Source organism: Canis lupus, chromosome 28 (genome assembly GCF_003254725.2).
Source record: "Canis lupus dingo isolate Sandy chromosome 28, ASM325472v2, whole genome shotgun sequence".
NCBI classification, from domain to species: Eukaryota; Metazoa; Chordata; class Mammalia; order Carnivora; family Canidae; genus Canis; species Canis lupus.
In genome coordinates this window covers 31,683,998-31,709,783 of record NC_064270.1, presented here as the reverse complement: position 1 = coordinate 31,709,783, position 25,786 = coordinate 31,683,998, and the positions used below count along the sequence as shown (strand labels likewise).

At 38.5% G+C, this 25,786-nt stretch overlaps 1 protein-coding gene across 9 annotated transcripts in view; it reads left to right on the top strand.

Moving 5' to 3' along the window:
• The window catches only part of ATE1 (arginyltransferase 1), a 162,129-nt gene extending 136,776 nt beyond the window's left edge, over positions 1-25,353 (top strand). For 8 of the 9 annotated variants that reach the window (XM_049103396.1, XM_049103399.1, XM_025467461.3 and 5 more), the window contains one exon: positions 21,985-25,353. In XM_049103396.1, coding sequence (XP_048959353.1) covers positions 21,985-22,163 — 179 coding nt within the window. In that variant the 3' untranslated portion in view covers positions 22,164-25,353. The remainder of the gene's footprint in view (positions 1-21,984) is intronic. The other variant, XR_007406804.1, reaches the window with a different exon arrangement.
• Positions 25,354-25,786: the final 433 nt, after the last annotated feature.

Genomic DNA, 25,786 nt, shown 5'->3' with positions numbered 1-25,786 from the left:
TTAGTTGGTTTAGTGCTTATGTTTAGCACCTTCGAAAAGGGAGTTTGCTTCGTGGAAGTGGATTGCAGGTTCCAGCCTAGCATCCATAGATAGGAGAGTCAAAACACTCAGGTGATTATGCTCACTGGATTAGGGACCAATAATCAATGGGGCCTTTGAGCAGTAGCAAAGCAATTCATAGCTCTTGGCTGTCTCAGAAGTATCCATAAGTGCTGCGTAAGCAGTTGATTTTTGCTGTGGTTCCCTCTCAAGTTTGGGCCCAGATTCCTCTCTTTGTACAAGTCCTCAGTTGAGCTCTGTGATTTCATAAAAGATCTGGAGCATGAGTACTCTCCACACAGTGTCTTTGTTTCTAGAATTCTTAGTCTATCTGGAGAAGCAGACATAGACTAGCCTAGGATGTGAAGCATTGAGACACAGCCTTTCATTCCAGATAATCCTAGGGCGTGTTTGACGGGTTGTTTACAGTTAGCCTCATTTCCTTACATCTTACATCCCTTAATTAATGGGAGTTTTATGAAGATGCCAGATACCGTTCTTGTCCTAAAAATGGATTAGCACAGAACACGATTTAAAGCTTTTGTGACCTGATTAATTTCAACATTTACTACATATTCAGAAACAAAATAATCCAAGAATGATTTAATTTGAGAATTCAGACATTGAGTAATAAACATGAGGTACTAATTAACAAGAAAGTAGAGGAAGGCTGGGTAGTTGCTCTGAGGATCTGTCTTCTGTTGCTTGTCTGTTAATTAAAGTAGGAGAAAGAGCAGCACCACCAACCACAAACACTTACGGGATGCCTACTCAGCACTGCGCCTTGTGTGTCTTTGTGTCTCCAGCATCTGGGGAAATCAGGTGCTTGAACCCTCAGCTGGGAAGTACAAGATTTAGTTCCCACCCTCAAGGAGTTTACTGTCAGGTTGGGAAAGCTACCCACATAGAAAATGACAAACAGCAACCAGAATACTGTTCCTATAAAAGGATTCTGCATTAAAAACAACTTTTGATAGATGTGCTAGTTAGCTTGATGGCGGTAGTCATTTCACAGTGTGTACATATACCCAAATATGCTGTACACCCTGAGTATGCACAATTCTAATTTTTGTCAGGTTTCCCTCAGTAAAGCTGGGAGACGGGGGTTGGGGGGGAAGCTCCATTCCTAAGTGGTCATAATAAAAAGGAAAAACTTAAGTAGACAGTAGGATGGCTTGCAGGGACAAAATTGCTGAGGTTTTAAACTGCATTTTTGTGAGCAAAGTTGGCCAAAGTAGGAAAAAATGCATGCATTTTCCTCACTGCTAATTTTTCTTCTGTATTGACCTTATTGCTCATTCCATTTTAGTCTCTGAATTGTGAGAACAAATAGAAATTATTGGAATTGTATAATCTTTGCATTTTTAAAAAAGGGATGTGAGAGTTACATTTTCTTCTTCACTAGTTTGGCTTATATCAGACCCTGCAGGCAGAGATCTGGGGGACGGATGGAGTGAGGATTTTAAAAAAGAGTTACATTTTCTCTAATTTGCATAAAATATTTTGGAAACTGATTATAGCCATTAACTCTATTCATTACCTTTGCATTCCCACCATTGTTTGGGGTTAAAAATAAAATCTAAGGTGTGTTTTGAGTATGGCTGGTGAATCTGGGACTAGAAGAGCTTCTTCTAACCTTTCTTCCTGGGTTAACAGTACCTCTGCATTAAGCATGGTTCATAATCCAGCAAATTGTCTTTTATATTGACATTCAGAAAAATCAGGATGGCTCAGTAGGTCAAGCATCTGCCTCCGGCTGAGGCCGTGATCTCAGGGTCCTAAGATCAAGCCATTTGGCTCCCTGCTTGATGGGGAGTCTACTGCTCCCTCTGCCCCTCTCCACCACTTATGCATGCTCTCTTGCATGCTCTTTCTCTCTCTCTCAAATAAATAAAATCTTTTTTAAAAATTAAAAAAAAAAAAATGGAGAGCACCTGTGTGGCTCAGTGGTTGAGCACCTGCCTTTGGCTCAGGTTGTGATCCCAGGATCCTGGGACCAAGTCCCACATCAGGTTCTCTGTGGGGAGCCTGTTTCTTCCTCTGCCTGTGTGTCTGCCTCTCTCTGTGTGTCTCTCATGAATAAATAAAATTGAAAGAAAGAAGGAAGAAGGAGGAAGGGAGGAGGAAGGGAGGAAGGAAGGAAGGAAGGAAGGAAGGAGGAAGGAGGAAGGAAGGAAGGAAGACTACTATTTACAGTGGAGAGAGATGGCCTTTACTTATCTCAGCTTTTTGTGGGGATTTTTGAGGGAACTAATTTGATGTTTTGTTTGGTTGGGTGTGTGTGTGTGTGTGTGTGTGTGTGTGTGTGTGTGTGTGTCCCGTCCCCCGCAGCCTTGGTTTCATTTGCTAGTTTTATAGGTTTTATTATTTAAATTTTCTTGTAAGCTTTAACAAGGCAAGTGCCATTCTTACAGATATCCTGGTTAGCTTTGAGACTTGAATTTTGGTGGGTGTTTTAAAGATTTTTTATTTAGAAAGAGAGAGCATGAGTGGGAGGGGCAGAGGGAGAGAGGGAGAGAATCTCCAGCAGACCCCACACTGAGCACAGAGCCCAACCCAGGGTTCAGTCCCACCACCATGAGATCATGACCTGAGCCAAAACCAGGAGTCAAACACTTAACCAACGACTGTGTCACCCAGGCACCCAAGACTTGAGTGTTTTATGTTCAAGTTTTAGACATTCATTCATTCATTCATTCATTCATTCATTCAAGATATTTTAAAACAGTGAATGTGTAAAGTCTCATTTTGAGATTGCTCTTAAATATAGTAGGTAATGAAAGGTCCTGATATGATTATTTTTTCAGTTAAGGAAATAATCTTATAAATCCCCTACTCGTCGTGAATAATACAATATTAAAAATCCAGCACAATGAGTTATTGCTTTATTAAGTCAGATCAGACTTATTGAAATTTGGCTTTATTGATCAAAGTGTTTGGTTTTATAGCAGTTTGAACTTTTAACCAGAAGTAAAGGCAAGCAATTGATCTTAAGGTTCAAAAGCAGACATAATTTTAAAGAACACAGTATATAATAAAACCAGAAAATGTTTTCAATTTGTACATAAAATGCTGTAGTTTTGTTTTTGCTTATGAAAGTCAGTAAAATCCTGAAATATTACCTTGACTACTAATCTGAGAGATTATTAGGGGTGCTTATGCTAAAATAAAAGACAGGGGATCCCTGGGTGGCGCAGCGGTTTGGCGCCTGCCTTTGGCCCAGGGCGCGATCCTGGAGACCCGGGATCGAGTCCCACATCGGGCTCCCGGTGCATGGAGCCTGCTTCTCCCTCTGCCTGTGTCTCTGCCTCTCTCTCTCTCTGTGTGACTATCATGAATAAATTTTAAAAAAAATTAAAAATAAATAAATAAATAAAATAAAATAAAAGACATGGCCCAGTAAGAATGTCCTAGGTATTTTACTGTATTTCCTTTGTGATTTCCCTCTTTCCATCTCTATATGTGTGGGGACTGGGGGCAGTGGATAGAGTATATGTGTGTGTATGTTTCTTTCTCTCTTTCTTAATGTATTAATAATCCATTCCGTCTTACTGCTGAGTAGTCCATGGTATGGATGATTGTTGTACCACAGTTATTTACCTGTTGAAAGACATCTGGGTTGTTTTCATTTTAGGACTCTCACCAAAAAAAAAAAAAAAAAAAAACCCACTGTAAACATTTGTTACACGGGTTTTTGTGTACACTTATTTTTTGTTTCTCTGGGATAAATGACCAAAAGTGTAATTGTTAGGTTCTGTGGTAAGTATATGTTTAATTTCTTTAAAAAAAAAAAAAAAACTTAAGTTGCCAGACTGTTTGCAGAGTGGCCGTATCTACCATTTTATATTACCACAGATGTGTATAAAAGTCCCAGTTTCTTCATATTCTTGCCAGCATTGGTTTTGTTATTGTGTGTGTGTTTTTCTAATAGGTGAATAGCAGTGTCTCACTAGGGTCTTACTTTGTGTTTCCCTGATAGCTGATGAATATCTTTTCATGTGCTTATTTGCCGTCCATAAATTCCCTTCAGTAAAATGTATCCTTGTGTCTTGTTTGTTTTTATATTGTTGAGTTAGGAGGATTCTTTATACTTTTTAAAGTTGATGTAAGTTATTTTCTAATTTGAGCCCCAATGTGGGACTCAAAGTCACAATTAAGAGTTGCACACTCAAAAAAAAAAAAAAAAAAGAGTTGCACACTCTTCTGACTGAGCCAGGCAGGTGCCGCTCTTTATATACTTTAAATACAAGTCCTCAGTAGCTTGTCTTTTTGTCCTTTGTTGGTTTTCACAAAGCAAAAGTTTTTAATTTTGATGCTGTCCAAATTTATCATTTTTTTTCTTTTATGAATCATGCTTTTGGTGTTGTGAGAACTCTTCACCAGGCACTAGGTATCAGAGATTTTCTTCTGTTAGTTTTATACTTTTAATGTAACATATGATTCATGAGTTAGTGTTTGTTCAAGATGTAAAGTTTAGATCAAGATTTGTTTTTTTGCTTATGGATATCCAATGCTCTAAAACTGTTTGTTGCACAGGCTCTTCCTCCACTGAATGGCTTTTGCATTTTTATCAGAATCAGTTGGCCAGACTTGTATGGCACCGTTTCTAGATTCTCTATTCTGTTCCACAGATCTGTGTGTCTACCCTATGTAAACACTACACAGTCTTGATTACTTGAGCTATGAAACAAGTCTTGAAATTGGGTAGAATGATTCTTTTCCAACTTTATTCTTTTTCACAATTGTTTCAGCTCTCCCAGTCTTTCTGTATAAATTTTAGAATAAATTGCCTATATCAATAAAAGTACTTGCAAAGATTTTGTTAAGAACTGTTAAATCTATATATCAACTTGGAGAGAATTAATATTTTTCTCAGAAGTCTTCTAATCCATGAACATGGATTGTCTATGTCTTTATTTAATCTTCTTTGATTTCTTCTATCAGCCTTGTGTTGTTTTCAGCATGTAAGTCCCATACACGTTCTTTTAGATTTACAGGTATTTTTTTCTTCAAGTAATTATAAATGGTGTGGTTTTTTATGTTTCGCAATTTCCATATGTTCATTGTTAGTATATTGAAGCATATGGGCCTTTTAAAATGAAATTATTGGGGTGCCTGGGGGGCTTATTTGGGTAAGTGGCCAATTAGATTTCAGCTCAGGTCATGATCTTGAGGTCCTGGGATCAAGCCCCGAGTCAGGCTCCAAGTCAGGCTCTGAGCTCCCCCTCTCCTGCTCATATGTGCTCTCTCTTTAAACTAAATAAATCTTTAATAAATAAATAAATAAAAATGAAATCATTTATTTCAGTTGTGGTAAAATTACATAAAATGTACCATTTTAACTATTTTTAAGTATAAGACACAGTGCATTAAGTTCCTTCATGCTGTTATACAACAGTCACCACCATCCATCTCTAGAACTTTCTTCATGGTCCCATATCAAAACTCTGTACCTGTTCAACAATATATCCCATTCCTTTCTCCCTCAGCAACTGGCAACCACAGGTCTGATTGCTGTCTCTATGAATTTGACTATTAATTTGGGTTCATTCATAGTTGTAGCATATGTTAGAATTTCATTTCTTTTTAAGGTTGAATGATATTCCATTTGTAGGTATAGACCATATTTTGTTTACTCATCCATCCATTCATGTACACTTGGGTTGTTTCCACCTTTTGGCTGTTTAAATAATGCTGCTATGAACATGGGTATTCAAGTATCTCTTTGAAACCCTGATTTCGGGGATCCCTGGGTGGCTCAGCAGTTTAGCACCTACCTTTGGCTCAGGGCATGATCCTGAGGTCACAGGATCGAGTCCCGCATCGGGTGCCCTGCATGGAGCCTACTTCTCCCTCTGACTGTGTCTCTGCCTCTCTCTCTGTGTGTCTCTCATGAATAAATAAATAAAATCTTAAAAAAAAAAAGAAAGAAAGAAACCCTGCTTTCTGTTTTTTAGGGCCTAAGTCCAGAAATGGAATGCTGGATTATATAATTCTAACTTTTTTGAGGAAGCACTGTACTGTTTTTCCAAGTGGCCATACTATTTTACATTCCTACCAGCAGTGGTGCAAGCATTCCAGTTTCTCCATATCCTTGCCAGCACTTGCTGTTTTCTGTTTTTTGGGGTTTTTTTTTTTTAAGATTTTATCTATTTATTCATGAGAGACACACACAGAGAGAGAGAGAGAGAGAGAGAGAGGCAGAGACACAGGCAGAGGGAGAAGCAGGCTCCATGCAGGGAGCCCAACGTGGGATTCGATCCTGAGTCTCCAGGATCACGCCCTGGGCTGAAGGCAGCACTAAACCGCTGAGCCACCTGGGCTGCCCTGTTTTCTGTTTTTTTGACAATAACCATCTTAATGGGTGTTAAGTGGTATTTTATTGTGGTTCAGTTTGCATTTTTCTAATGATGAGTGATATTGAGCATCTTTTCATATGCTCATTGGCCACCTATAGTCTTCTTTGGAGTAATGTCTTTTGCCTGTTTTGAATCAACTTACTTGATTTTTCTGTTGTTAAGTTTTAGGGGTTCTTTATATCCAGGATAGTAATCTCTTACCAAGTGTGTGATTTGAGTTCAGATTGTGAGTTTAGTTGATTGTTGTATGTTCTATTTTTTATCCTGTGATTTTGCTGGGCTCATTTACAGTCCTAAGGATATTTGTTTTATAGGGCCCTTAAGATTTTCTACAGACACAATTACGTCATATGCACATAGGGAAAGTTTAATTTCTTTTTTTCCCATCTGGGTGCATTTCAGTTCCTTTTCTATCTTATTACATTGGCTAGAACTTCCAGCACTATTTTGAATAAAAATGGTGAAGATAGAATCCTTGCCTTATTTCTAATCCTAGGGGGGAAAGCTTTCATTCTTTATCAAGTTAAGGAACCACCCCCACCCCCCGCAATCCTGGTTTTCTGAGACTTTATCATGCCTGGTTGGTTGTTGAATCCATCATGTGTATTTTCTACATTAGTTGATGTGACTATGTAAGTGTTTTCTCTGAACTGTTAATATGAGGGATTATATTGATTGGCTTTCAAATACTGAAATCAGTGAATCAGCCTTGCCTTCTTGGAATACATGCAGCTGCTGAATTCATGTTTGCTAACATCTTGTAAAGGATTTTTGCATCCATATTCATAAGGATACCGCTTTGCGGTTTGTCTGATTTAGGTCTCTTCTCTTTTATTTTCTGAAAGAGATTGTGTAGAATTAGGGTTAATTTTTATTTAAATGTTTGGTAGAATTTTCCAGTGAAACCATTGGAGCCCAGAGATTTCTTTTTTGGAAATTAATTACAAACTCGATTTCTTCACTAGTTATAGGGCATCTTACATTATCTATTTCATATTGGGTGAGTGTGGCAGTTGATGTGTTTGTTTTTTTTGAGATTATTGTCAGAAAGTTTTCTTTTGGGATGCCTGGGTAGCTCAGTGGTTGAGCATCTGCCTTTGGCTCAGGGCATGATCCTGGGGTCCTGGGATCAAGTACCGCATCAGGCTCCCTAGAGGGAGCCTGCTTCTACCTCTACCTGTGTGTCTGGCTCTCTCTGTCTCTCATGAATAAATAAATAAAACCTTAAAAAAAATAAGAAAATACGTATTACATATAATAAACCAAATTCTAATGCAGTGGCTCTCAACTTTGGTTTCATAGTAGAGTCACCCAGGAAGTTTCAGGGAATTCTGATGTTCAGCATACAGTGTGGAGCCATGAGAGTCTCTGGGAGTAGGGCCTATTGATAATGGTACAGAAATACCCTATCATGCAGTCAGACATACAGGACATCTTTAAAACAACCAGGGCATGAATCTAAGGGTATGGTAACAATTTCTTGCAATTGACTTTAAAAATAGTGCTCTAGGACAGAGAATTACCAAAACCCCTCTCAAAAACAAAAAACAAAAAAACCTAAGAAACCCATCACAGAAAACAAACACCAAGGCTACTACAGTAGGGAAATTTGTATGCTACCACATTCATGTGGCCATTTTTCATTCCTGATCCCATTAAAGCTTCAGAATGGAGAATGTGACACTCAGGTGTACCTTAACAGTGCAAATAAGAACATACAAAATAATTTTGCTTGTCTTTTTATATCTTCTATAATAATGTTTTGCCTGCTAATTTTGTATTAGAAGTCAGCAGACTTCCATTTAATTTTATTTGTAATTTTTTTTTAAGATTTTATTTATTTATTCATGAGAGTCCTGGGACTCCAGGGTCACGCCCTGAGCCAAAGACAGATGCCTAACTGCTGAGCCACCCAAGTGTCCCATTTTATTTGTAATTTGATAAAGTAACTGTGGAAACGAAAAAACCCAATATATTAACAGAGATGAGAGAAAAAGAGAGATTATTGATAGTTCCTTAAAAATCAGTTCAAAGACCATCAAAACACTAGGAGTAAGAGTCAGTGGTATCATCTATTGTTAAATGCTTTGTTATTGTCACAGCTTTACGTTTTAGAAAGTTTTTTTTCTTTTTGGATTTTTAAACCTAAAACTGGTTGCTGTAATCTCTCTGAAAGTTAAGTAATATTAGTGATACAAATAAGCCTTTTACAAAACTTGGATCAGATTTTATCAGGTTTGATTTTCACCAGGTAATAAATTAACTTCAGATTTTCTCAATTACTCATTTGCTACATATTTAACTGCCAGTAGCATGTTTAATATTCTTCACAGTATAGTTGGAAATGCATAGCTAAAACAACAGTAATAGTTTACACATTTCTAACTAGTAAAAAAAATAGTTTTTGGACTTTTTTTTTTTTTTTAAGTTTTAAAAAAAAACAGCATCACTCCCCGGGCCCAAGGGAGGCGCTAAACTGCTGAGCCACCCAGGCGTCCCTACATAGACTGTTTTGAAGATGTTTTAGGTCTGTAGAAAAATGGAGCAGAAAGAACAGAGTTTCCATCTGCCTCTGTCTCCCACCTCCAGTTTGCCCTATTATTAACATCTTGCATTAGTGAAATAAGCCAATTTGATCCATTATTATTAACTAAAGTCCATATTTTCTGTTAGGGTTTGCCTTATGTGTTGTACATTGTATGAGCTTTGACAAATGTATAATGACATGTATCCGCCATTACAGTTTCCTACAAAGTAGTTTCATTGCCCTGAATATCCTGTGTTCCACTTATTTATCCTCCTACTTCCCTGCCACAAACCACTGGCAACCATTGATTTTTTTTTTACTGTCTTCAGTTTTGCCCTTTCCAGAATGTCTTAGAAGTTGGAATCATACAATATGTAGTCTTGTCAGATTGGCTTCTTTCACTTAGTCATATGCATTGAGTGTTCCTCCATGTCTTTCCATGGCTTGAAAATTCATTTCCTTTCATCACTAACAGAGAAATTGTAAGACTAATACAAAGAACTTCTGCGCACCCTTCACCTGGGTTCCCCAGTTGTAAAGATTGGCCTTCTCACTCCTCCCCACACACACACACTGTATTTTTCTTCTGAACCATTTGAGAATAAGTTGCAGATATATTATGCCATCATTCTTAAATATTTCGGTGTGTATTTTCTGAAAATAAGAATACTTTCCTACATAACCAGCCATCAAGACCAGGACAGTAGCAGTGTTCTGTCACCACCATCTATCTAATCCATAGACCCTGTTCAGATTTCCCCGATTTTCCCAGTAATGGCCTTTATGACACAAAAATTCATTCACACACGTGCACTATTTCCCATTTTCTTTTTTTTTTTTTTTTTTTATCCAGAATGCAAGTCAGGATTGCATACTGCATTTACTGTCATGTCTCTTTAGTGTCTTTTTGTCTGAAACTGTTCCTTGGTATATACCCTTATCATTCATTACCTTGATATTTTTGAAGGTACCATCCAGTTACTTTGTAGAATATTCCTCAGTTTTGTTCATCAGGTGTGTCTTCATAATCAGATCCAGGTTACATTGTTTTGGCAAGAATCCCCTAGAACTGATGCTGTGTTCTTACTGCATCGTCTGAGGAGGTGCACACTGTCCTCCTCCCCAATCTCACTGCTGGGCAGTTGAATTTACATCACTTGGTCAAGTAATAAATGCCAAGTGTCTCCACTGTAAAATCAGTAAGTATTTTGTATATATTAATAAGTAATAAGTATTGTGTAGGGAGATCTGGTGAGATAATATATCTTATTCTATCGAACTTATGTCTGCTAGTTCTTACATTCATTAATGATGGTTCTTGCTTGAATCACTTATTGAGATGGCTACCAAATGATGATTTTCTTTTTTTTTAATGATGATTTTCTAATTCCATCATCCCTTCTCCTTCTATCGATTGGCGTTCCACTGTGAGAGAGAACAGTCCCTTCTCCCTGTTTATCAGTGTGGGCTACTGGAATCCTAGCATTTTAGTCAATGTGTTATAATCCATTGCTCTCATTATTTCGAATGTTCAAATTGTCTCAGATATGGCCAGAAGGAACCTTTTCTAAGTGACTCCTCTGTTCTTTTGACATATCCCCATCGTTTGAGCATTTACTTACTTTGTGGCACAAAATATTCCAGGCTCATCTTGTACTTTGCCTGATCCAGATCTGCATTCAGACTTTTCTCTTCGGAGCTCTCATTTTTTTTCTCATAGAGAGTATATTTAGAAAACAAGATCTGGCCAGTAAGTGTGCTCATCACTGCAGGGGTCTCTTTGTTTCCAAGTCCTCTCAGCAGACAGCTCTAGAACAGAGATATGCGTGTCTGTGGATGTGCACAGGTGTGCACACATACACACACACACACACACCTACTTTTACATCTACTTGTCTTATACAATGTATAAGAAATGTAAGTTTTCCCCAGTACCTCCAGTTTTAATCCAACACAGTAGGATTTGTTCTAGTCTTCTGTCTGTCTCTCCCTTCTCTGACAGAGAAATCTGACTCCCATTGTTCTCAGTATATGTATTTATAGAACCATTTCCCTTGCATGTTACTAATCACTTGACCACAGGTCAGAGGTTGCCCAGTCCTGCCAACCTTGAATTTGCAGATCACCTCTCTGGCTCCAGCCCCAGCCCCTGCACACAACAGCAGCTGTGCAAACTAACTTCCCCTTTGTCTTGGAGAAATTCTGTAATGGCATGTTTTGTGTGTTTTAATTTACATTTCTTTCATTATATTGCCAGGGTTTTTAATTTTTTTTAAATTTTTTTTAGGTCTTATTTATTCATGAGAGACATAGAGAGGCAGAGACACAGGCAGAGAGAGAAGCAGGCTCCACTGTCAGTTTTTAACGTCGCCTTTATTAGGGTAAACATTGATGGTGAAATAGGAAGTATTTAAGAGAGTATTTAAGGGTTGAAACACAGTAGGGGCGCCTGGCTGGCTCAGTCAGTGGAACATGCAACTCTTGATCTCAGGGTTTTGAGTTTGAGCCTCACGTTGGGTATAGAGATTACTTAAAAAAAAAAAAAAAAAAAAAAGTCTTAAAAAATAGAACAAAAATTTGAGAGAATACAACCCTTATCATCAGAAGAGGGTTATTTATTACCATTTTACTTAAGATAACCAGTATTAAATCCTGCTAGCAGTTGCTGAGGCAGGAGGTAAAGTTGGTGTGAGTTTTGCACACAATTGACTGTGGGCCTAATATTGTCCTGTTTTATTCAGGTGACCTTATTCTGTGAGCTAGGAGTTATTTTTAGTTACCATTGTATGATGAGTTTAACCAAATTGCATTTTTTTCTTTAGAAAAGTGGTATTTCACTGAGGCAAAAAGGCAAAAAAATGAAATAAAAGATATCCAGGTTAGAAAGGAAGAATTTTGTAAAATTATTTTTATTTGCAAATGAATGATCTTGTATGTAGAGAATCCTGAAGAATGTACTAAAAAACTATCAGAACTAATAAATGAGTTCACCAAGATTGCTGGATAAAAGATCAATACACGTACCAGAGGGAAGGTGGATGGGAGGATGGGTTAAATAGATGATGGGGACGGAGGAGGGCACCTGTTGTGATGAGTACCAGGTGATGTGTGGAAGTGTGGAATCACTATATTGTACACTTGTAACTAATGTTACACTGTATGTTAACTAGTTGGAGTAACAAAAATCAGCTTTATTTCAATACACTTGCAATGAACAATCTAAAAGGGAAATTAAATTTACTATTTCACTTATAATAGCATCAGAAAGAATTACTGTTAGGAATAAATTTAACAGAGAAGTATAAAACTTACAATCTGAAAAATACAAAATATTTTTGAAAGAAATTACAGAAGACCTGAGTAAATGGAAAAACATCCCATGTTTATGGATTAGAGGACTTTATATTGGTGAAATGACAATACTCCTCAAACTGATCTACAGATTAAATGCAATCCTTACTAAAATAACATCTGGCTACTGTGCAGAAATTGACAATTCTAAAATTCACCTGAAAATTAAAGAAACCCAGGGTTGCCTGGATGGCTGAATCCATTTAAGCATCTGCCTTCAGCTCAAGTCATGATCCTGGGGTCCTGGGATCAAGCCTCACCTTGGACTCCCTGTTCACCGGGGAGTCTGCTTCTCTCTTTCCCTCTGCTCTGTCTACCCCACCCTGCTTGTGCTCATACACTCTCTCTGAAATAAATAAAATCTTTGAAAGGGGAGGGATCCCTGGGTGGCTTAGCGGTTTAGTGCCTGCCAGCGGCCCAGGGCGTGATCCTGGAGTCCTGGGATTGAGTCCTACATCAGACTTCCTGCAGGGAGCCTGCTTCTCCCTCTGCCTGTGTCTCTGCTTCTCTCTCTCTCTCTCTCTCTCTCTGTGTGTGTCTCTCACAAATAAATAAATAAAATCTTAAAAAAAAAAAAAGAACCCAAATAGCTGAACAATCTTTTAGAATAAAATTAAAATTGTGTGGTTGTGTCATATAGACAAACATATATATGTCTGTGGACTAGGATTGAGAGTCCAGAAATTAACTCTCATACTTCTGGTTGATTTTCAAAAATGATACCAAGACAGTTCAGCAAGAGAAAAATAATCTTTTCAACATATAGTCCTGAATATCTACACACAAAAGAATGAAATTGGTTCCCTATTTCACAACATATACAAGAATGAACTCAAAATGGGTTGTACCAAAATGTAAGAGCTAAAACCATAAAACTCTTAGAAAAAATAGGAAGAAATCATCATAGCCATGGATTAGGCATGGTTTCTTAAATATGACACCCAAAACACAAGCAACAAAGTGGAAGAATGAATAAATTAGATTTCGTTAAAATTTAAAAACTTTTATAGTTCCAGAGACACCATCAACAGACAATCCATAGAATAGGAGGGTGTATTTGCATATCATATCTGATAAGGATCTAGTATCCAGAATATATAAACAACTCTTATCACTCAATAAAAAGCTCAGATTCAAATGGGCAAATGATGTGAATATACATTTCTCCAAAGAAGATATGTGAATGGCTAACAAACACATGAAAAGAAACTCAGCATCATTAGCCATCAGGGAGATGCAAACTAAAACCACAGTAAGATATTTCATTCCCATTCAGAGTGACTGTAGTCAAAAAGACAGGCAATAACAAATGTTGATGAAGATGTGAAAAAACTGGAACTCTTATACACTGCCAGTAGAATATAAAACAGTACAGCCACTTTGGAAAACGGTCTTGCATTTCTTCAGTAGGTTCAACACAGAGTTATCATATGACCCAGCAGTTTCACTCCTAGGTATATTGAAAAGGGAAAACACACAGAAACTCTGACAAATGTTCATAACATTATAATAGTCTAAAAGGATAAGTAACCCATTTGTCCATTAACAGGATAAGTAAAAAACACCGTGTCCATGCAATGACTTATTATTTGGTAATAAAAAGGAAGGAAGTGCTAATTCATGCTGCAGTATGGACACACCTTGAAAACACTTTGCTCAGTAAAAGAAGTCACAAAAGAACGTGTACAGAGATAAAATAGATTGGTCTTGGGACTAGGGACATTGAGGGGGATGGGGACTGTTAACAGGTATGGGGTTTCTTTTTGGAATGTCAAAAATGGTCTACAAATTGTGGTGATGGCTGCACAGGTCTGTGAATATACTGAAGACCATTGAATAATTCACTTTAAGTGGATGATTTGTATGGTCAGAGAATTACATATCAATACAGCTATAATTAAATGGTATTTTACATAAGCTAAGCTTAGATTTGTTTTCATTTTGTCCAAAAGAACATTCCAAGTGAAATGACTAGCAATGTTATTCCTTATGGATTACAAAACTGTAATTCTCTCTGATTGCTTTTGGATTCCCAAAGCAAATGTTTAAGTCTCCCCACCAAGTGGACTTGAAGAATTAGCTAATTGAGCTGAGTTCATTTCTGTCACATATACTGTGTGTTCTTTTGCCTGGCCCTTTTCTGTCCAGACTGAAATATTCCTTTCATAGATTGTCCCCTTCCTCCCCACAGTGATTGAAACATTTATTAATACTACCTGTCACTCAGAAATATTCTGAATCATATTTGGTTTTGAACTTTCCAGACTTGAGTTTGGTTTCAGAGTTGAGTTCTATCTTGCCTCTCCAAAATTTCACATTCTTCCATTATTTCACAATTTTACCCAACTCTGTTTAGCTTCATTGACATTGCCAGGTCTGCCACCTGTACCACCATCTTGATGAGAAACTATAAAGTATGTAATTTGTTTTCATGTTTATGTAATAATGCTGTAGCAATAAATAAGAAAGTAGACTGTTTCATCATCTTCTGGAAAACCTAGACATTTTAAGAATAATGAATGAGTTAAATCCCCGTAAAAACAAGTAAAGCTTTGATCTCTAGATTCTTTTCCTTGGAAAGCACTTGTAAGGCACATTTCATCTCCTATAACTAAATATCAAGCAGTCGTTGCCCATCATGACGAGTTTTCCTTGAAGATTAAAACATCATAGATCTAACAGCATATTTATATTGCCAGTAATCAAATGTTCAACTCAGAGAATTTGCAGGATTGTTTTGGTTTTTATTTTACAAAATTAAATCGTGATACATTAGAGAAAGAAAAAGTGGAAGAGATCCTTGTTGGCACACATTTCGAAGACCTCTCAGTAAGCTGGCAGTTTCCCTTGGTTGAGATGGCAAATGGTCTTTAATCTCAGAATGGATTTTTCTAATCTCTTTGGGGCCCCCTCAAGACGATGCCTGTTGGGCACCTGGGTGATTCGGTTGAGTATCTGCTTTCCGTTTGGGTCATGATCCTGGAATCCTGTGACTGAGTCCCACATTTGGCTTCCTGCTCAGCGGGGAGCCTGCTTCTCCCTCTCCTGCTCCCCCTGCTTCTTTCTTACTCTCACGCTTTCTCTCTCTTGCTCTCTGTCAAATAAATAAAACCTTTATTTTAAAAAAAAGAAGAAGAGGCCTGTTGTACTGTATGGATTTAGCTGTGTAGGTTTTTGTCTACAAGCACTGATGGTATTTGTCAGGCAAGTGATTGAAGGTGATCATAAATGGTTTTGTGAGGATTGGGATGCAATTTTTTTTTTTACTTTAGTAAATAAATCATAACTTATTTTTGGTATTTTCAGTATTTGGAAGGATTTTTCTTGTTTAGGTTTTAAATTGGTTTTAGTAAACACACTAAGAATCAAAATTAGCTTTCATTGCAAATGTAACTAGTGATAACAACACTGCAGATTGTTAAGCCCAGAAGTGAATTGTATTTTGTCTATATTGATAATCAGTGGTTTTTGAAGTGTTTTGTTTTGTTTTGTTTTGTTTTTTAGCAATTAGACTTTATTTTCTACTTTGTTTTTTTTAGAGAAAGGAAGAATACACAGACAAACAGGAGGGAGGGGCAGAGGAAAAGGCAGAGAATCTTAAGCAGACTCCACACTCAACGTGGAGCCTGATGTGGGACTTGATCTCACCACCCTGAGATCATGACCTGAACCAAAGAGTCGGTAAAGAGACATTTAACCAACTGAGCCACCCAGGCACCCCAGTTTCTGAAGTTTAATACAGTATACCCATTGAAAGAGTGACGGATTTGATTTTTTGGCCTTAATTTAAGGTATAGGTAGAATGTGATCCAAAACTAATATTTAAATGCATCCTCTGAAATTGTTAAGCACTGGTAATGTGGGTGGAAGTTTGGTGAGGCAGAGAGAAGAGCAGGAGAGAAAGGGCTCTGTGTGGGGGCCTGACATCACTCTATTTCTACATTCTTTGAGTTTTTACAAGCATTACTTTTATGATTAAAAAATCTAAAATTTAAGAATTAATATGCTTATTATTGGGTATTTATGTAGAATAGCTCCCAGGAAATTTGTTGAGTTAGTTCAAGTTATTGAAATGTCAAGTTTTAAAACATTTATAAAAGTATACCCTTCCTTTGTTTCTCTTACTATGTGGCCCTGCATCCTCTCTTTCTGGCAGCTGTGGAGTCTCATCTTTGGGCAGAATTCTAGTTTACATTTCAAGTTTGACTTGCAATTTAAGTCTTTTTAGGTGGGGAAAGAAATGCGTTAGTGCTACTTCTTATCTTTATGATGTTTCAGTGCCTTTTGTATGGTCAAAGTGTTTTAATGGAGAAACTAAAGAATTTGAGGTAATTAAGAAAATTAATTTGTATTTCAATAAATTAATAAAAAGCTTTAGATCAGTGAATTGGTGATTGAGTCAGTGCCATTTAGTTAGTGTTAGTGATGATAGCACTAACCTCACACATTTCCAAGGTATTTGAGCACCACAACCAAATATATTTGCATCTTCAAATGACTTGGATTTATTAACACTAATTAGAATGGGGAGAGGATTTTAAAATTCATTTTTATCTCTTTTTTGTAATTGCATATGACATTAAAAAGTGAATAGCTAGTTGATACCTACTTTTTAAGTGTATTGTGCATTTGACTACTTTGACTCAGAACAAGGCCTCAAAAGTAATTGGAGTAAAAAGAACGGGGGTGGGGGGGACTTGATTGATTTCTGTGCTATAAAGCTCTCTAAAAAGGCTAGAAGTTAAGTTAGACGTTTTACGAAAATTAATTATATATGTTTAACAATAGATGCAGTGACATCACAAGCCCACTTGGAATTCAGTGGTTTGAGCTTGCATATTTGTAGTCTTTCTCCCAAATTTGACATGCATATAATTTTAAAACTCTTCCTGTAACCTTAATAAAGAGAAATGAAATCTGTATTTTGACAAACGAAACGCTACAAAATTTCCTACTCTGTTGGAGGAGCATTTTAAAATACTTGCTATAAATTCTACACAATGATGGGGTTTTTCCTAATCTATTTTTATTTTTATGTATCATATTAGAAAAGAATAAAAGTTAGAGAGTTCCATTTCATTCTAGATAAAATGATGGCATATCAGATCTTACATTTTTATTTGCTAGAGGGTTCCAGTTTGAATCTTAAAGTATGTTTGTCCTAAAATATTTTAGGATAAAGCTTTAAATGGTTACACATCATTCTATAAAGTGTTGTGCCCAAGATTGTGAATCCGAGAAACTACAGAGGAGCCAACACCGAACACATGAGGGTTTATTTACAAGCTCGAGCCTGGGTCCAAGTATATCCGACACAGCAGAGCAGGGACTTGGACCCTGAGACTAAGAGGCTTAGCAACTTTATAGGGGCCAGTGGCCAATGGGATGCGCAGAAAGTTGCACAGTCATGTAGGTCTACAGGCAGGTGGCCGATTGAATTACATTTTACCCTAAAGTATCCATTTGAACCGGCCCATCACTGAGCCGGATTTCCAATTAGGGTGTGCCCTCTGCTTGACTAGGGTGGGGCAGTGCCCTATGCAATAAGCAGGTCATGTGGGGGTGATACAGGAGGTGGCGGGTGTAGCACAAAATGGAGTTAGTCCTGCTCTGCTTGTCCAGGGGTAGGGGATTTTTGTTAAATTTCCTGGGTCCCACATAAAGCTAAATATAGATATGTTGTAGGGCCATCAGCAAATAGTCAAGAAAGAATTTTTGAGATGATTTTGGTGCAAAAAGATGCTTTTATTACAGCACTGGGATAGGACCCGGGGTCAGAAAAGAGGTGCATGTTTGCTGTAGAAAGCTGGTGGTTATAGGCTTGGTACTCAAGGGGGAGGGAACATGCATGGAGTATTAGATCATAAATATCTTCAAATCTCTACTCCTAAAACTACTTTTGCAAGATTTCTCTGGTGCTTATCATTCAGCTTGATTTTAACTGTTGGTGAGATGTTACAGGCAGTCGTGAGACCCTTTAAAAATGTAGCGACCAGCACATATTTGATCCTTATCCGAACTCGGGGGGGGGGGGCTCTAGGTCAGCCTTCTGGGCTAAAGGTGAACATTTTTCTGCTGCTTTCTCTCATCAGACATACTTTAAAATTCCAGTTTGAAAAATTCAACATTTTAGATTTAGAAGATTTTGTACAGTTTTGCCAGTGTTCTTCTCTCCTTTGCTGTTCTCAGTGACCTTTACCAGATTTCTGTTTGTACTTGTCTGTTGCAGTGTTTGGATATTAACATGCCTGAAATTGACATCAAGAACCAGGTTGTTGCCTTTTTCCTTTATCACTTGCCCTAGTAAAGGGTGTGGAAACCTAGTAAATGCTAAATATTTCATTGTGTTAAAGTATGTGGATTTTCTTCTTCAGCTGGACAAAGTAATTTGTTAAGAATACGTATTTTGGGGTTGGTATGTTCACCAAGAACACCAAAACCACTTCAGGTACTTACAACAGAGAACATTTAATGCAGGAAATTGGGGATAACAGATAGTGTAGTGTTGCTGAGAGCCGGGCAAGGCACAGTGACGCAGAGATGAGCAGCAGCCAGAAGCCATCACCACTATGGGTCACTCCTGAGCCACGCCAGGGCTACCAACAGAAGCTGGAACCTTGACCACTTCAAGAGTAGCTGGAGCTGCTGCCAAGAAGCAGAGCCAGGGAAGAAAGAGGAAAGGTTTTGGGGAGAAACCGTGGCTCCATCTCCCTTCACTACAGCCTCTTGCAGCACAGAGCCAAACAGTAGAAGCAGGGAGGGCAGAGGCCCAGACATGGCACTGGAGATAAAACAGCAGGAGTGAGAGGATGGATTCTATCCTCTGCTTTGATCGCCTCTGAACGTGTCCTGGGGAAAGTGAAAATCTAACTACACCAACACTCAGTTCTGTGGACCTGAGGGCCCTCTGGCTAGCATCCTGGGTGTTCCCCTTCCCTTCATGTCAGCATACCTTCCCAAGCAGGTTCCATGTGGACCAACGTGGCCTTCTCTGACAATGTAGAACATCTTTTGGGGCAACAGTACATGATTAGCTTGCATCTATCTCCCTATAACAAATTTCTGAACAGGTGTAGAGTGCAGTCAATTTTGGAATGCCCTAACTCACTTCATCATCTTCTGATGATTGAGATAATCCTATGATACAAGTCCGTAAAATGGGTTCTCTCTATCTCTTGCTTTTAGATATTGAAAGTATAGTGTGACTTCTGGGTCTTCTGAACTGATCTTGGATGATTAATCCAGATTAATTCATGAATACCCAGTAGAGGAAACAGCATCAGTTGAGGAAGAATAAACATTTAATTGTTGCTTCCATTACATAATAAAAAGCGGTGTAAATATTCAAAAACATAGAGCCTCGTGTGAGGTGCCCAATAAAATGTTGAATTCATAGCAACTCTATTGTGAAAGCCATCAGGACCTTTGTGATTTGACTTGAAGTTTACAGCTGAAAGCCCTGAGAAATCTTCTAAAACAGTCCTTCTGTTGAAAAGGAAACTAGCATTTCTACTTTTCATTTTCAGAAGACCCAAATTAACAAAAACAAAATGTGTAAATCAACCTTAAAAACAACTTTTTAAAATTATAAAAGCCTTATGCCAATTATAGACAATCCACGAAATGGTGAGAGTATGTATATGTGTGTATGTTTCCTACACCGTGAAAGGCCCCGGTTATACTGCTGCCCCCAGAGATAGACTCATTCATTCATTCACCGAATATGTATAGGGAACCTACTGTCAGGCATTGTACTAGACTCTGGGGAAATATTAGTGGGCAGAGCAGTCAAAATTTTTTCATTTAATTTGTATTCTCATAGGACTTTTGAGTGGAAAAGGAAACAGGCAATAAATATGTATGTCAGGTGGTAGTCCGTGCAGTGAAGGGAGTTCAGGAGAACAAAGCGGGGATGCTGTTTTATAGAGTCAGAGAAGGCCCTCTGAAGAGCCAGCATTTGAAATAATCTGATGAAGCAAGAGGGCGAGCCATGTTTTTCTGGAGAAAGAAGGGGTCTTTCTAGGCAAGTATTGTAAAAAGGTTGATGCATATTTGCTCAGATTTTTCCTGTGCATATACTAGGCTTATAAATAACAGTAGTTTACTCTGTACCTTTTCTTTTTTTCACTTAACAGCCTCTTCCTTTGTCTTTTTTTAATAGCTATGTAACATTTTATTATATGCATTTACCTTAACAATTTGACCAGTTCCCCATTAGTGAACATTCGGGTTGTTTCCAGTTTTTCAGTATTGCAGAGAGTATGACTATAAACATCCTTAGGCACATATATAAATACTAGCATGTGTATTTTTCTACAACAGTGGTTCTCAAACCAACTTATTTTTTAAATCATTTTTTAAATTTTGTCTATTCATTTATTGTAGAGAGAGAGTTGTAAGTGGGGGAAAGTGGGGAAAAGAATCTCAACAAGAGTGCTGAGCCCAATGGTGGGGGGGGGGGGGGCTTGATTTCATGACCCTGAGATTGTGACCTAAGCCAAAACCAAGAGCCTGGCACTTAACTGACTGAGCCACCCAGGCGCCCCAACTCAACCCACTTTAAAAGGCTTAAGAAAATACTGATGCTTAGGTTTTATTCAGACCAATTTCTCAGTCAGGATGTCTGGGGATGGGATCCAGGGCTTTTTTGATATTTTTTAAAAGTTCCTTGGATGATTCCAGTATGTAGTCAGGGTTGAAAACCGCAGCCGTAGGACAATTGTTAGCCGTGGCCTGAGTCAGTGATGGAAGACATCGTACATTCTAGTAGGTAGTGTAAAATTGTTCCCTGTATTAGTTAGAATTAGGAGCAACTGCCAGTAGTAGAAACCTTAAACAAGATAGCTGCTTCTTTCTATGAAATTCTTTACATAGGCAGGCCAGGGCTGGTGTAGTAGTTTTATTACACAGAGTCCTCAGGCACCCAGGTTCCTTCTGGCTTTGTTGTTGCTGACCTAAGGGAAATCTAATGTCAGGCTCAGAGAGAGAGAGAGAGAGAGAGATTGCTCCTGCCATGACATTAACGTTGCAAGCAGCACAGTGAAGGAAGGGTTGAAGGGCACAGACCAGCTCTTCTCCTAAGAGATGCACAGAAACCTCCACAGAACACTTCTGCTTGTATCCTGTTGGCCAGGCTGGGACACAGGCTTTCTTTCCTCCAGGCCACCCATGTGTCCTATAGAAGCCAGGGCTCTGTTTCAGTGACAAAAGAGGAGAACCAAGAGCCGGAGCTGCCAGCCATCCCTGCCCCGTCCTGTAAGGATCTGCTCCCCGCCCCCAGAACCTGCACCCCCAGTGCCAGGACCAGCTCAGCTCCAGTCTGCCCAAGCCACTGGGTCACAGAAAGCTTCATTGCAGCGATGAAAACCTCAGACAGTACGTGGGCATGGAGGAGAGACAGAATCAGTTCAGACTCAGGAACGGGGTGGTAAACTTGACCATTAAGAGAAAATAGTGTGTTGAAGGCCAGTTTTTTAATTGCCTCCAATTCCTCCTGAATCCGCTCTCGGGGGAGGGACCTTGCAGCAGAGTATCACCACTAGCATCCTTAGTCCAAACCCCACACACTCTCGCTTAAACATCCTTCCTGCTCAAGGAGGACCTCTTCATACATCATTGTTACTCAAATTGAATACTGTTCAATTCAGATACGAAGAGGAGTTTCACATGGGGCTTTCCTTAACGACTGTTTTTTTTTTGTCCTTGCAGTGGACGAAGGTCGCAGTAAGGAACCCGACCGTTTGCAGGTGTTCCATAGGAAAGCCATAATGCCCTACGGCATCTATAAGAAGCAGCAGAAGGACCCAAGCGAGGAGGCGGCCGTGCTGCAGTATGCGGGCCTGGTGGGGCAGGTGTGCTCCGAGCGGATGCTGCTGCTGCGGAACTGACCGGTACCCACGCTGCACCTGGGGAGACCCCCAGCCTACCCCCAGTATAGATGATTTTTATTTAGACTCTTCTATGGCTTTTCTAAAATATTTGTGGCAATGTATTTGTGAGACTCTCCTGGTTAATATAAAGATTTTAAAAATATGTTGTGCCCTAACCTCTGAGTGGGGCTTTATCATTTTGGAAGTTTGCTTTATGAACAAGATACGGTATAAATGTCTCGTGTTACTCTTTTGGAAAACAAAATTAATAAGTGGATCTTAAGTCATTTAAATCACCGTTGTGCTTGTTTTGTGAAAGAAATTACAGCAGGCTTTCCTCAGATCCATTTACGACATTAGTTTCTGCTACGAGACTGTAAAGATGGGGAAGAAGGTGGGGAGTCGGTTTTATCTCTTCAAAAACGTCCTCTCAGGAGAACGAAACTATTGTTACTCAGCTCAGTCTTACTGCCGAATGTTATATAGTTAATGGAAAACTCAGAAAAAGAAAATACAAACCTGAAAGAAAGGACGACGTGTGAACATCACATGTTCATTTACCCAGGACAGTCCCCATCGTGTCTGTTGTCTTGACATGCTTGTTTTGTTCTAGAATAATTATTACTCTCATATAATTTTGCTCTCAAAAGTATCCCAGTTTGGACAACAAGATATATGATTATCCTAGTTGTATATATTATTTGCTCTATTTTTAAAAATCTAAGAAATGGAGGTTTTTGTAGGTCTTTGTTTTTTTGTTTTTGTTTTTAATGTTGGCTCCTGCCTTGACCTAAGACCCATCAGAAGTGACTTTACACTAATTTTTTCATTCCTTAGAACTCAGGACACTTGCCCTTGGTTATTGATTAAAAATTAGTTAATATCTGACCACGTTATAGCTGGGCTACAAATCACGTTTAATGAAGCGTAGGAATCACTTTGACCTCTATTCTAGGGCAAGAGGTGGAGCAATCCATGTCTTGCCCTTTGATTTGGGAATCAGCACATGCTAGCTCCTTCTCCTCACCTTCTTCTGGCCCCTCACCCAGTCAGCAAATGTCCCTTGTCCACCACCATCAGGCTGGCAGGCACTGTGCTGGGGGAAGGAGGAGACTCAGGCGGATCAGGTCACAGTTAGGACCCAGTTGTGTTGGAGTCGATCAAGGACCGGGGAGGGTTAGTTTCCTCTGCTCTTTCTCAGCCGATCCCCATCTGCTGCCGGCTGCTTGGCCACTGGGTTCATTCCATTCCCCATTTTGCTTATTTCCTATTGATCTTTTTTTTAAACCGTATTATAAAACGTAGTACTTTGAAACCCACTACTGATGTGAAACTTTTGTCTCCTAAATGCACTGAATTTAGATAAGACATTAGAAAATAATTTCAGTTAGCTAAAAGAAGGGTTATGAAACATTGATTTTAAAATTCAACATCCAAATAAACTGTGTATTTATTCATTTCTGAGAGGGTGTGTGTGTGTGTCTGTGTAACACCTGCCGTGTACAGACACATTGCCAACTGAGGATAGAGTAGCAGGGAAAGCCATTTTCTCTGATCACATAGATTTTTCATTCTTTGGGATTTTGTTCTACAAAATAGTCTCCCAAGAGTATTTGATGGGCTCTTGTTTGGAACTGCCTTCAGAATCTACAGAACTTTTTTTCTTTTGCCCTCATAAGTTGAAGATAGCTTAATGTTTTTAGGATTACAAAATGATACTCACTGTAAGCAATTAAAACATTAGTAAAACCATAAATAAGAAAGTAAAATATAATCTGAAGTTCAACCATACCAGAGAAAAAATTGTTATATGTCTACACACATATAATTTTCTTATAAATAGAATTATGTTCTATACACCATTTTGTGGGCATACCTGAATTGTGGAAGACATTTCCAGGTGGGACTTGAGAAGTGTTACAAGTAATCTGAGTACGTGGAAAGTCAGCGCGGTGGGGTGGGATCTTGGTACTCTTGGCTTTGGAACATTCACGTTGATGCCACCTCATCACCCCCACTTTCATCCCCATGATTGGCAGGACGGCAGCACTAAAGATCACAACTCTTGAGTATGCCTTGAAGAGAAAACTTGACTCTTACATCATACCACAACTCTGGTTTCCTCCTGCAGAATTCAGTTAGGGTTCCTTCAGAGGAAAGTGATCCATCACTCCTGTCTGAGAACCGGGATGCTGCGCCTGAGGGCGGCAGTGGTCAAGGTTGGCTGCAGTGAGCCACCAGAGAGAGCTGGGCGCAAAAACTCTTACTCCGTTACTGTATTCATGTGCTGTTCTTTTGGAAATAGACTGTCTATTGATCCTAATGAGTTAATTATTTGTTCCTTTGAGCCCTGGCTGAGTGAGGATTAATCGCGTGCTAGGAAAGGACAGCAAGGCAAGTGACCCTGCTTTGTCAGTCGACATGCAGTCTAGCTGAGAAATCTGGTTTTATGTTAATGGCTTTCATCCAAAGAAAGACACTCGAGAACCTTTCAAAGACAGTTTCTATCTTTTCAAGGCTAGAAGCTGTGTGTTTACCGTCTTAGAGTTGTCGTTCCTTTCTGGATGCAGGTAAATTCACACCTGCCTCCTTGTCTTGGGAGCAGAAATGTAATCAAGGTTTCCCAGCTGCCATCTTTATTTAAATTCTCCCAGTTCTGTGAGATTTTTGTTATTTTTTTAAAATGTAATCTGAGCACTTTTTTAAATATTCTATAAAAGAGGCTATTACCAAATGAATATATTATTCATTTGATTAAAATTATTTAGATAAGAAATTATTACTGTTTATCTTTGCTTTCAGACAGTGTATCCTATTTTTTATCCATTTTTCAAAATATCACTTGTGTGCTGTTTCTTAACATATCGGACTCTATTATGTAAATGAACCTTTTCAGATTTCTGAGCAGTATATGGTTTGATTTTATAGGCTTTATACTATTTCAGTGTGAATAAGAATGAGAAAGAATATGATCAGTTATCTAGAATGTGTTGGTGGTTGCTAACTTTAAAGAAAAGGAAATGAAATGGAAACATAATGTTTGAATTAGAATTTATTCAAATATGTATTCTTTTCCAAAAGAAAACCAGTGACTGTAAAGCAAAACAAGTTTGATTGCATGTGATATTTTTTTGCTCTTGTGTATGCATTTTGAACAGTCCATTTGATAAAGCTTGAATGGAAAAAAATAAAGCTGTTTCTATCTCCAGTGGCTCCAGCTGGTCAGTACTTTTAAAAGACCTATGTTTCCATACTTTTCAGTTTTTTACTACATTTTACCTGTAGTGAATATGCAGAAAACATTGGCTATATGAATCATCGTATCTCATTTACAGTAATTATGGGAATTCCAGATCATTTGGTTACCCAAGTCAAAGCATGATGGATTGCTTTCTCAGGAATAAATAAAAATAAATCTCACTTTAAGTGAAACATCTGAGGACGCCTGGGTGGCTCAGTGGTGGAGCGTCTGCCTTCAGCCCAGGGTGCGATCCTGGAGGCCTGGGATTAAGTCCTACGTCAGGCTCCCTACATGGAGCCTGCTTCTCCCTCTGCCCCTGCCTCTCTCTCTCTCTCTTTCTCTCTCTCTCTGTGTCTCTCATGAATGAATGAATGAATGAATGAATAAATACCTAAAAAAA